The sequence below is a fragment of the Microcaecilia unicolor genome, unplaced genomic scaffold (genome assembly GCF_901765095.1).
Source record: "Microcaecilia unicolor unplaced genomic scaffold, aMicUni1.1, whole genome shotgun sequence".
Classification (NCBI taxonomy): Eukaryota; Metazoa; Chordata; class Amphibia; order Gymnophiona; family Siphonopidae; genus Microcaecilia; species Microcaecilia unicolor.
In genome coordinates, this window is record NW_021963037.1 from 52,804 (window position 1) to 66,588 (window position 13,785).

The following is a 13,785-nucleotide window of genomic DNA, read 5'->3' on the forward strand; positions in this document are numbered from 1 at the left end:
GGGTTTGCCAGGCGCATGCACATAGGAGCTGAGCTTTCTGTGAAACTCTTCTGCTCATGCACCAAGCCCGTTCTCCCCTGCTTTCACTTTTACAGCACGTATATAATTGAATATTATTTCCTTTCAGCATTGCCAAGCTAGGTTTCTGTGCTGTTCCGGCGGTATGGTTTCTGCGCTGTTGACTTACTGCAGCAGTTCTGACCATCAGTCTGCCAGTGAAACAAATCAATTTGAGCTTTTTTCTCCAAGCCCCCAAATATCTGAAGATTTCTATCCTATATCCCTTTCTTGTTTCTTCTAAAATGTTTGCAACTTATGTTGCAAGCCCTGAATCCTGCTTCCATCTTCCCAACAATGTCCTTATAAACTCAAGGACATAACTTCTTCCCAGGTTCGGCATGGATGAATTTTCAGGATACGGTTTTAACTCTATCATAGGTGTTATACTTACTCCGCTTCCTCAAAGAGATTTTCAATGTTCTGGAGAGGCTGAGTAGCAGGATTCTGGGCAAGGATGCTCTTAATTTCATTCAGTTTTTCTTCCATGGAACCGACAGTCTGCTGGTAAGGGCCGACAACTCCACTCAACTTGATTGTGTTGGCTTTCTCCAGAAGCCGCTGTGTCTTGTTGTTTAGCTCTTTGATGATGACATCCCAGAGGGCAAAGCACTGATGGCAGGGTGTGCAGTCTGGGAATGTGCCGGAGTATCCGCGGGCACACTTATCACAACGTGGCCCCTCGATACCCTTGTTGCAAATACACCACCCTGTAGAGCGATTACACTGAGGTGTCTGAACACCTCGAGAGTCGCAATCACAGGCTGAAATAGAAAAAGAAAAAACAAGAACGGTTAAACAGCTATAAATCAAGCCAGCATGTCATATAGGCATGAAGAGGAAAAGTCCTGACTTACAAAGTGGGATCTGCCTAAAAAAATTTTCTCTCGCCAACTTATTACCACACCATGTAACACACACGCCAATTCACATTGTTTTTACATCCCTTCTCCAAGTCTTCCTAAACATGTCCACTAGTCTTAAGATTCTTTTTAACCAGGCTGGAACTAGGTAGAAATCTCAAATTTGATGATAAACATTCCCAGAATTTAGCAGCCTGATATGCAAATAGACCTCAGCAAAGGAAAACTGATTATGAGTATTATAACATTGTCCTATTAAAGAATAATGCACCACAGAAATCATATATAATGATATTATATCCTGGGTTATCTTCCACAAGAAGACATCCTCATTTGAAAATGATCCTCGTTTTGAAAATGATCCTCGTTTCAGCACTAAGCCAGTGAAGCTTAATAAAGTAATCTGTAATTTTGTCTGATTTCTTAAACCAACAGCAACATTCTGAACAGTTTGGATTTTTTTCAACAAATATTTTGGTAACCCCAAATAAAAAATGTTGTAATAATCCAATTTGCTAAGAATCAAAGACTGCACCACTAGATGGAATAATTTTACTGACAGATATTTACAAATAGTCCGTAACCTTCTCGTAGTAGAGCTTTTAATTAATGAATTTATGTTATGTAGGCTGCCCACCACTGCCTTATAGCTTCTCTGGTACAGGTGTTGGGTTAGGTGGGTAGGTTAAGGTAAAGGGTCAAGAATTTGATACAGTCAGGGCCGGTCTTAGCAATTGCGGGGCCCTATGCAGACCAGTTCAGTGGGGACCCGTGCCCGCTCCCCCCACCCCTGCCTGCACCCCCCTCCTGTGCCCACCACCATAAGCCATAATTTATCAGATTTTAATAGGAAGTTTAGAGCTCTCGGAACCCCACCTTATCCCGTACCTTGATGTGCATCCACCACATTTCAGTAGACAGCGGCAGACAGCAGCAGCGATTTTCAAATCCTGTCAGCTGCCGCGCCCAGAGCCTCCTCGTTGCTGCATCCCGTCATTGCGGAAGCAGGAAGTGACATCAAAAGGGGCGGGATGCAGCAGTGAGGAGGCTCTGGGCTCAGTAGCTGACAGGATATGGAAATCTCTGATGCTCTCTACTGAAATGTCGATGCACATTAAGGTATGGAGCAGGGAGGTGGTTCTGAGACAGGAAGACAGACGTGCCAGAGATGCGGGGCCCCTAGTAGCGTGGGGCCCTGTGCAACTGCCCCTGTCGCCCATGCCTAAGACCGGCCCTGGATATACTGCCTTTCTGTGGTAAAAGTGAAGCAGTTTACATATGCAGGTACTTTGTCCTTAGTGGGCTCACAATCTAAGGGGCCCTTTAAAAAAAGGCGCACTAAAAAATGGCCTGCGGTAGTGTAGACATGTGTTTTGGGCGTGCGCAGAATCATTTTTCAGCGCACCTGTAAAAAAAATGCCTTTTTTAAACATTTTTGCCGAAAATGGACGTGTGGCAAAATGAAAATTGTCGTGCGTCCATTTTGGGTCTGAGACCTTACAGCCAGACATTGACACAATCCTATGTTTTAATATATTTTGAGGTTTTGTGAGGCTTTACTGTACTGTATATTGTCAATGCTAATTTTAGTTTGGTTTCCAGTATGTTTAACATGTTTGTATTATGGGGATCTTTTACTAAAGCTTAGTGCGCGTCAATGAACATTATAGTGTGAACTGGGTGCCATATGGCCCATAGGTTTTCAAATAGGATACGCAGCATTTAATGCACACTAATGTCTGTTAGTTTGGTTTGTCAGGTGTTCAGCGCTGTGTGCGTCTGGTAGCGCTATACAAATGTTAATAATAATAATAATTAATGCGCTCTAAGCTTAAGTAAAATGGCCCCTATGTTATTTGCCTATGATGCTGTATATGGTTTTTGTGAACTACTTTGAAGTGTGTTGATTTTGGCTGTATAATAAAAGGTATGAAATAAATAAACTATATGTACAAATTCCACAAGTTCCCGAGTAATATGGAAAACACCACCGTGTGCAATTTGATACAAATTGCCACATCTTACAATTATATTCCAACTACCACACATTTGTGCCTTGGTATCAGAAGTGCTTAGGTAGAAGCCGAAGTGAATGTGTGCGTGTGTTTGGGTTGGGGGTGGGGTGGGGGGAAACGCCCCCCTCTTGTGGAAGGAGGGTCTCTTGACCTGTTCTTTCAAATGTACATTCCCAAGGGGAGTTAAGTTGCTAACCACAGAGGCCATTTATCATCCCACTCACAAGCACGAGTATTACCCTCTTTGACCTTAACAAGCCTCACCCCTGATCTCTGGAACAGCCCTTAATTATACATCCATCCAAGGCAAAAGGAACTGCAGAGTCAAACAAAAAGAATCCTTACTACACAATGCATTGTTGCTGCAGCTAAGGATGCCAATGAACAAAGAGAGACACACAACAAACTACTGTTAAGGCTGCAGGCTCCAGTTAGTTGCAAACAACGGCCCTGGCATGGAATAACAGTATTTTAATAAAAGGTAAAAAAGAAAAAGGCTTGAAGAGCAATTCTGTAATTAGGTGCCTGAGGTTAGGGACAAAAGGTAGCAGTTACCGTATTTTTCGGACTATAAGACGCACCGGACCATAAGACGCACCTAGGTTTTAGAGGAGGGAAATAGGAAAAAAAATTTTTTCCTTTTTCCCTCCTCTAAAACCTAGGTGCTCCGGTGCGTCTTGTCCGAGTTTTGGATCGCCGTCCCCTACTTACGCGATGCCATGTTCCCTGGTGGTCTAGTGACGTCGGGGCAGGAAAGAGCCCCCTCTTTCCTGGCCATCGCGCTGCTCTCCGTGCTCCTGACTGCTTCCTGACGGTCTCGGCGAGATTCAAAATGGCCGCCGAGAATCTCGGCGAGATTCAAAATGGCCGCCGAATCTCGGCGGCCATTTTGAATATCGCCGAGACCGTCAGGAAGCAGTCAGGAGCACGGAGAGCAGCGCGATGGCCAGGAAAGAGGGGGCTCTTTCCTGCCCCGACGTCACTAGACCACCAGGGAACATGGCATCGTGTAAGTAGGGGACGGCGATCCCAAACCCGCTACCTTCGGACTATAAGACGCACCCCCCATTTTCCTCCCAAATTTTGGGGGAAAAAAGTGCGTCTTATAGTCCGAAAAATACGGTATATGCATGAGCAACCTATGCATTATTTCAGGGGTCCTCAAGTCCAGTCCTTGAGTTCCACAACCAAACCGGAATTTCAGGATTTCCACAATGAATGTGTATGAGATCTATTTGCATGTAGTGGAAGCAGTGAATGGAAATAGATCTCACACCTGCTCATTGTAGAAATCCTGAAAATCAGGCTGGGTTGTGGACCCCTGCCTTATTCTATATGGGTGCATGTAAGTACTATAGCATGCAAATGCAAGGGGGCACACACGAACAGAGCATGGGGAGATAGAGCCTGACCAAAACTGAATCTGCAAATGAAACTGGCTGCTCGGTTTTGGTAGAAACATTTCCTTCCTTCATTGGCTCCCTATCCGTTTCTGCATACAGCTCAAACTCCTCTTACTGACTTACAAGTGCATTCACTCTGCGGCTCCTCAGTACCTCCCTACACTCCTCCCCGGGAACTTCATTTATCGGGTAAATCTCTCTTATCTATACCCTTCTCCTCCACTGCTTTTATCTTGCTGCACTGTACACCTGGAATAGACTTCCTGAGTCAGTACGTCAAGCTCCATCTCTGGCTGTCTTCAAATCTAGGCTAAAAGCCCACCTATCTGACCTGAACATGTATACCCTGGAGGAAAGGAGAAACAGGGATTCAGATTGGACTTAAGGAAAGAAAAATGGCTATGGGGGTGGGGTGAGGCCATATATTAACAATACCGACGTTCAAATATTTGAAAGGTATTAATCCGCAAACGAACCTTTTCCAGAGATACGAAGGCGGTAGAACGAGAGGACATGAAATGAGATTGAAGGGGGGCAGACTCAAGAAAAATGTCAGGAAGTATTTCTTCACGGAGAGAGTGGTGGATGCTTGGAATGCACTCCCGCGGGAGGTGGTGGAGATGAAAACGGTAACGGAATTCAAACATGCGTGGGATAAACATAAAGGAATCCTGTTCAGAAGGAATGGATCCTCAGGAGCTTAACCGAGATTGGATAGCAGAGCCGGTAGTGGGAGGCGGGGCTGGAGGTTAGGAGGCGGGGATAGTGCTGGGCAGACTTATACGGTCTGTGCCAGAGCCGGTGGTGGGAGGCGGGGCTGGTGGTTGGGAGGCGGGGATAGTGCTGGGCAGACTTATATGATCTGTGCCAGAGCCAATGGTTGGGAGGCGGGGCTGGTGGTTGGGAGGCGGGGATAGTGCTGGGCAGACTTATATGGTCTGTGCCCTGAAGAGCATAGGTACAAATCAAAGTAGGGTATACACAAAAAGTAGCACACATGAGTTGTCTTGTTGGGCAGACTGGATGGACCGTGCAGGTCTTTTTTCTGCTGTCATCTACTATGTTACTATTTGAAGCTACTTTTAACTCCTAACCCCTATTCACTTGTGTCATTCCCACCTTCAGTAATTTTCTTATTTGTCCTGTTTCTGTGCTAAATAGATTGTAAGCTCTATCGAGCAGGGACTGTCTCTTACATGTTCAAGTGTATAGCGCTGCGTACATCTAGTAGCACTACAGAAATGATAAGTAGTAGTAGAAAATGCACGGGTTGTTTTCGCTGCTGAATCTGAAACCGAAATTCAGTTGGCCTCTATGGGAGGGTCATGGGCATGTCTCTCAATTATGCATGCAACTTATACTCTACGTTACAAGAGCCCTTGTTGCATTTAGGTGCACTCAGTTTTACCAGCTCTACAGCCAGTGTAACTGCAGGCACCTAAATTTTAGGTGTGCTCATGCTGGGTTACGCTAGTGTGGCACCCGGATGCCATTATCGAACCTGCAGTCATGGTGCGCCACCACAATGCCCACAATGAGGTGTCCACTGATAGAATTGTCCAAGACATTTTAAACATCATTTTGGACTTCACGTTATCTTCCTGCACCTTAGCTTAGGCTGCTAAAGACAAAGGGAATAAAGATTAATAAAACCTTCATATGAGATCTGAGCTCATGCATGTTTATAGTTCCTTCATCTGTAGTTCAGTTTTGCATCACATCAGGTCCATCTGCTGCATAAGAATAGTCTTTCCAGCCAAAAACAATTGATTTAATACTAACTTTTCACTCAGTGTATAAAGCTCTGGAACTCATTGCTGGAGCAAGCAATAAAAGCAGTTATGTAGCTGGTATTAAAAAAGATTTGGACAAATTCCTGTATTAAAAGTCCATAAAACGTTACCAACGTAGACCTGGGAAAAACCATTGCTTATCTCCAGGGTTAAGTGAAATGGAATCTTGTCACTTGTGACCTGGGCCAGCCCCTGTTGGAAACAGGATACTGGGATAAATGGACCCTTGGTCTGATGAGGCCCTCACCAGTCCGCTGTCCTTGGGGTTGTGCCTCCACTGACCTCCCATCTCTTGGTCACGCACACTCCACAGTGCACCTCATTAGGAATCAATCTTACTGGCTCAAGAACCCCACCATTCCAGAGGCAAATCAATAACCTAGACTTTCCAGGTCCCCCCTGCCAAATTGATACTGGGAGCAGGAATGGAAAACAGGCCAGACCGCCTGGCTTACCCCCTTGTAACCTCTACCTTGTGCTCACCTCTTGGCAGGTCAAGTATGCCCATGACCTTCCCTGGCCAATTGCCCAGCTGCAAAGGGCAGCCACCCTCGCACCCTCAGGCAAGCCACAGGAGGAGTAGGTGGGAGGGAGGTTCACCCCCATCATTCCCCTCCAGGGGAGGGACAATGGCACCAGGTTACCCCTGTCTTTCTGTGCATTCTGGCCCAAGGGCTCCTATTTTCAGGTTACCCACAAGGAATATGTATGAGATCAATTTGCATGCAATGGAGTCGATGCAAGCAGATCAATCTCATGCACATTCATTGTGGATAACCTGAAAGCCTGACTAACTCTGGGATCACCAGGGCAAGTTTGGAAAGCCCTGAATTAAAAAGTCTGTATGCATGTGTGAACACACACACACACACACACACGTATGAGTTAATCACATACAGTACTACTGCAGAAAATATATCATGGACGGAAAGGATAGTACACGTGAACTATAACTACCACTTTGTTGTTTAATTTGTCCCAACTAAGTGCATTGGTGGATTCCATGATCTATGTGTGTTGCCAACTTTCCATCGCCCATAAAATAAGAAATTGTGAGGAACTAATTTCAAAAAATAAGGACTCAGTACAAAACAACCAGTTCAACACAAACTTTCCAGCTGTAATGCAATTCAGGCCACAGACCTAGACATGGCCCATTCCATTGGCAGAATCATCACCACCTTAATACAACCACCCAAAAAATGCTATGACAGAATCACCACGGAAAAGATCAGACATCTTCACTGGCAGCTGAAGATGTACAGAGAACAATTCCTTACAGTGTTCTGCAATGTTACCTGTGCTTAAGAGCTGACATCCAAAAATACTGCTTTTTCCAGTGCTTGATCGAACTGAACTGGATCCCCAGATTAACAGAATTGCTATTTTTATTGTAGTAGTCAGAATTTGAAGGACCTCTTCCCCCCCACCCCATTTTCACACTCAGAGGCACAAGCGTCTGCCCAGTTCCTCACATCTATGATCACCAGTTTGTAGAATTACTTCACCTCATCAGAATTCCACCCAACAGAGGCATTCATTGACCAAAAAATGTAACCTTTTTGTGGGTGTGAAGAAGTGCATGACAAAGCCAAATATTATGAAAACCATTTGCTGCAACCTGCCTTTCCCAAAGCTGCTCTGGTAAGTTTCTTCATGGATTTAGAAAGAGTAATTAAAGTCCCTGGTTTAAATACTATCTGCTTATAACTTTAAAAGGGAGAACCACAGAAAAAACTCTCTCTCTTTATGTTATATAACACAGAAACATGATGGCAGATAAGGGCCAAAATGGACCACCCAGTCTGCCCATCCTCAATAACCCCTAACTCCTCCTTTTCCTAAGAGATCCCACATGTTCTTAAATTCAGACACAGTCCTTGTCTCCACGACCTCCACCGGAAGGCCATTCCACACATCCACCACTACTCTTTCCATGAAACAGTATTTTCTTAGATTCCTCCTAAGCCTATTTCCACTTAACTTCATCCCATGCCCTCTCATTCCAGAGTTTTCTTACATTTGAAAAAGACTCACCTCCTGTATATTAATGCCACTGAGGTATTTAAACATCTCTATCATATCCCCTCTCTCCCGCCTCTCTTCCAGCGTGTATATGTTGAGGTTTATATGTTTTATGACAGAGAGTGCTTACCAATTTTGTAGTTGCCCTCTGGACCAACTCCATCCTGTTTATATGCTGTAGGTGCGGTCTCCAGAATTGCACACAATGGGGCTTCACCACAGACTTATACAAGGGCACTATCACCTGAACTCTGGCACAGCTGAGATACGTTGGTGTACTCAGGAACAACTGTAGGAGTTACATGGGAAAGTCTCCTTCGACCAAGTAGATGTTTCTTGGCCATCAGTAGGACCAAGAAAGGGATCTGGGTGTCGTCGTCGTCGATAATACACTTAAACCTTCTGCGCAGTGTGCTGCTGCGGCTAGGAAAGCTAATAGAATGTTGGGTATTATTAGGAAAGGTATGGAAAACAGGTGTGAGGATATTATAATGCCGTTGTATTGCTCCATGGTGTGACCGCACCTTGAGTATTGTGTTCAATTCTGGTCACCGCATCTCAAGAAAGATATAGTAGAATTGGAAAAGGTGCAGCAAAGGGCGACTAAAATGATAGCGGGGATGGGACAACTTCCCTATGAAGGAAGACTAAGGAGGCTAGGGCTTTTCAGTTTGGAGAAGAGACGGCTGAGGGGAGACATGATAGAGGCATATAAAATAATGAGTGGAGTGGAACAGGTGGATGTGAAGCGTCTGTTCACACTTTCCAAAAATACTAAGACTAGGGGGCATGTGATGAAACTACAGTGTAGTAAATTTAAAACAAATTGGAGAAAATGTTTCTTCACCCAACGAGTAATTAAACTCTGGAATTCATTGCCGGAGAACGTGGTGAAGGCGGTTAGCTTGGCAGAGTTTAAAAAGGGGTTAGACGGTTTCTTAAAGGACAAGTCCATAAACCACTACTAAATGGACTTGGGAAAAATCCACAATTCCAGGAATAATATGTATAGAATGTTTGTATGTTTGGGAAGCTCATCAGGTGCCCTTGGCCTGGGTTGGCTGCTGTTGTGGACAGGATGCTGGGCTCGATGGACCCTTGGTCTTTTCCCAGTGTGGCATTACTTATGTACTTATGTAGTAAATGGGAGAAGTCCAGGTCACTCTGCTGGACAATGCATATGTAGCCCAGCCTCTCCTTTCTTCTTAGTTTCTCAGAAGGAATGCAGATGTTCTCCGATCTCCCAGTCACCCAAACAGGGCAGATGCTTAAAAGGGCAATTCTATAAGAGGTGCCTAAATTTAGGTACCATGTACGTGCACTAATTTATAGAATACGTGAACCTATGTGTGTAGTGATGTCTCTAATGGGCATTTACACAAAAAGGTTCTAGATGCTATTCTAGAGACAGTCAGGCCGATATACAAAGCAATTCACGCAGGCAGGAGCCTCTCCTGCCCGCTTAAATTGCTTCCCACCGCCTAAATGGCCTTCATTCTTGTCAGTTTTCTTGGAATTTCCTCATATGGACACACTATAATGAGGGCACATTGCCTAATAAGACCTCTACTGTGGTTAAATCCTGTGTCTATGCTCTCTCTCAGTTCTGTATTGTTTGCCCATTTCTTGATAAATCGTCCCAAATGACATCATTGCTTGCTTTAGTGATTTTGCGCCTTGACGATTGTAATGTTGTCCATTCTTGTCTCAACCAAGAATTGCACATACTATTGAAAATACTGCTATTAGGCTTCTACCCCATGCAAAACACTTTGATCATGTTACACCCCTTCAAGGTACTCTCTTTAGCTCATAAAGCTTTCATACTGGTGTACTCTTATCTGCCTTCTCTGATAATTCCCTATATTCCGTCAAGTTCTGTTCTGTTTACATAGGTCATCTGTTTTCCATGCTTGTCTTGACTCTGCTCGTGCATCTGCTTTCTACTGTACTGCTCTTCTATTAAAGAATTTTTTACCTAATTTTAGGCAGGAAATCTCATTCTCCAGATTTAAAAACTGCTTTGAAAACGTATATGTATAACAAAGCGTTCAATATAGGGACTTTACAATATTGATGCAAATCAGACACCCTATTGTTGCCTATTTATATATGTTTCAACATTTTTATTGATGGCAATTCAAAATAAACACATCCCACAATACGGGCATACAGCAATTCAAATATCAAAGCATATACATAGTAGATGACAGCAGAAAAAGACCTGCACGGTCCATCCAGTCTGCCCAACAAGATAACTCATATTTGCTGCTTTTTGTGTATACCCTACTTTGATTTGTACCTGTGCTCTTCAGGGCACAGACCATATAAGTCTGCCCAGCACTAGCCCCGCCTCCCAACCACTGGCTCTGGCACAGACCGTATAAGTCTGCCCAGCACTATCCTCACCTCCCAACCACCAGCCCTGCCTCCCAACCACCGGCTCTGGCACAGACCGTATAAGTCTGCCCAGCACTATCCCCGCCTCCCAACCACCAGCCCTGCCTCCCAACCACCGGCTCTGGCACAGACCGTATAAATCTGCCCAGCACTATCCCTGCCTCCCAACCACCAGCTCTGGCACAGACCGTATAAGTCTGCCCAGCACTATCCCCGCCTCCCAACCACCAGCCCTGCCTCCCAACCACCGGCTCTGGCACAGACCGTATAAGTCTGCCCACAATAAAGACAGAATGATAAAGGCAATCATGAAGCTTTTAACAGTTTTAGCCTCCTACCCCTTCCCTCTCTATAGTTCCAACAATTTTACTGACAACAGCACCCTTATCACCGGTGTGGAATTACCAGTCTAACATACTTGCAACAACCACGCATTCCAAACCATTCTAACAGAGTATCATCAGTTGTCCTGTTAATATCTTCGCACTCTCCCCATCCATTAACCACCAACTAACTAATGACAAAACTGGTGTCCTTATCCCTAATTAAGAAATACCTAGCAACAGATCATATCAACAACTCAATCAACCTACCACCTCACAAAGTCCCCCTCCCCTCCCTCCCCAATAATCCTCAGTGACTTGTACTCTGATAGCCCCTGGGACTCTCCCTCTCCCCACAATGTGAGCTCATTAGAAACTAGCTATGTTAACTAGGGTGTGCTAGGTATGTAACAAGTTGAGAACCAGGCTGCGACCTCGAGTGCTTAGATTTTGTAGGTAGGGATTCCAAATTTGTATGAAATGTTGCTTACGTTTATGGTTGTCTATTTATATATATATGTGTGCACGTATATATTATCCTATTTATTTTAATTAATCTACTTGTGCATTTCTCTTTCTCTCGCTCTCTGTGAGTTTAACTTGGTTTGGTCTTTTGTTTTCTGTGCTATCCTATCTATACGATGGAGTTCTTTTCTATCTTTTATTGATTTGAATTATTGTACACTGCCTTTCTATTTTTAATTTGCTTTTCAAAGGTGGTGTATTAGAAGCTAATAAACCAGGATAGATTTTGCAATAATGAACATCTCTGATCTCTTCCTGCATTCCACATCCAAATATTCAGCTCTTGCACAGTGACATTTGCAGAGCACCTGCAAAGCACTGTGGGTGTTCAGGACTCACTAAAACTAACATGGTTGCCCCACCATCACTTTATTGTTAAGTTTACTTAGACTTTTGAAGTATGCCTTTCAACATTTATCAGGGCATACCAAAGAAGCTTACAATTAAAAATTGGTTGCTCTTTTACAATTATATTTGTGTCAAATGAACTTTCAGGCTTAAAACAAAAAGGTAAGAATTGTTAATGTTTATGCTATTGCTTCCTCTGAAAGGTGCGATCAGGATGAGGTCTTCGACAGTCAGTAAATTGTTCCAAGTACTGGCATGATGCCTTGACATGTTTTAGTCACAAAGACAATAGGACTATTCAGCAATCAGAAAGGATGAAACAATGCACATTTAAAAAATAACATTCTATTGGCTCTGATTATTGTACAACCATATTGTTGAAATTTTGGCAGAAGATAGCACAAATAATAATGAATTCACTAATATAAAGAGGCCTGGAATGATTTAAGAAATGATGTACTCATGTTCCCTCAAAATAAAATTACTCCTTTTTTAAACCAAGCCACAACTGAAAATTTACCTAGCCAATATGATGAGGGAAAATGCAGAAGTGATAATAATTGTTAGCCTGCTCCTCTAAGAGGCCCTATTACTAAGCTCATTAGGAACTAACATAGCTAATAGGTTACAGCAAAATCCGTCCAATTTGTCCTTTCATTGACCCACCTGTGATAAATATATTTACCCACTCCTTTGTCATTAGAAAACTTGAATACTGTAACACACTCTAACAAAGGTCTCAAAACATCTGATATTAAGCACTTACGAATAGTTCAGAATACCGCTATCAAACTTATTACTGGAAAATAGAAATTTGATCATGTTACCCCACTACTGAAAGTGGCTCATTAGCTCCCCCTGCCCCATCATATTATCTGTAAGATTTTACTCTTGGTCTATAAAATCCATTTGTCTGGTGAACCACTTTATCTCTCATATATGTTAACACTATATTCAAATACAAGAACATTGCAATCATCATTCCAAAATCTACTGATAGTGAATTATTTCTCAAAAAGATGGTACTAACACATCAGGAAGACTATTTTCTCAGTTCAGGGTCCAGAACACTGGAATAAGCTACCTCAGTCTTTTCAATATCAGACATCTCTCTTCAAAACTTAATTACCTCAAAATATTTCTTTTTTCTGATGCATATTCCTAATTTTACCAGTGGAACCCATGCATGTTGGACCCAACAGACCAGTTAAAGTCCTCCTTCCCTATCCCCCTTCCATCTACCCTATTGAAAACTACATAAGTACATAAGCATCGCCATGCTGGGACAGACCAAGGGTCCATCGAGCCCAGCACCCTGTCACCGACAGCGGCCAAAAGAACAAGCAATTTGTCCCGCCCATCCTAGAAATACTGTATTCCCTCGTCTATTCAATAACATTCTAAGGCTTTTTCCTCCAGGAAGCCGTCCAACCCTTTTTTGAAGTCCGCTAAGTTTAACCACCTTTTCCGGCAGCGAATTCCAGAGTTTAACTACGCACTGAGTGAAGAAAAATTTCCTCCGATTCGTTTTAAATTTACCACACTGCAGCTTCATCGCATGCCCCCTTGTCCTAGTATTTTTGGAAAGCTTAAACAGACGCTCCACATCGACCCGTTCCATTCCACTCATTATCTTATAGACCTCTATCATATCTCCCCTCAGCCGCCTTTTCTCCAAGCTGAAGAGCCCCAGCCTCTTCAGCCTATCCTGATAGGGAAGCCATCCCATCCCCTGTATCATCTTTGTCGCCCTTCTCTGCACCTTTTCCAATTCCACTATGTAGTTCTACCACATCCCTACTTTCCCATACTTTACTACTTTTCTTTCTTATTTATAGTTTTTAGACTGTAAGCCGCCTAGGGCGGGATAGTAAATCCTGAAATAAAGTTGAAACAATGGTGCCTCAAGGGATGCGCTCAAGTGTCTTGCGGTAAGTACCAAATGTGCGCTTGCTAACTGCAAACTAAAAACTTTTCAAAATTTTTTGTTTGAGAGGAAATGTCTGGGGTGGAGAGTGGTTGTTCCTGCACTA

At 43.5% G+C, this 13,785-nt stretch overlaps 1 protein-coding gene across 1 annotated transcript in view; it reads right to left on the bottom strand.

Moving 5' to 3' along the window:
- Positions 1-451: 451 nt before the first annotated feature.
- The window catches only part of LAMB1 (laminin subunit beta 1), a gene marked incomplete at its 3' end in the record, with an annotated part of 109,454 nt that continues 96,120 nt past the window's right edge, over positions 452-13,785 (bottom strand). Inside the window, 1 exon segment of the mRNA XM_030188622.1 lies at positions 452-821. Within this exon segment, the coding sequence (XP_030044482.1) occupies positions 452-821 (370 nt within the window).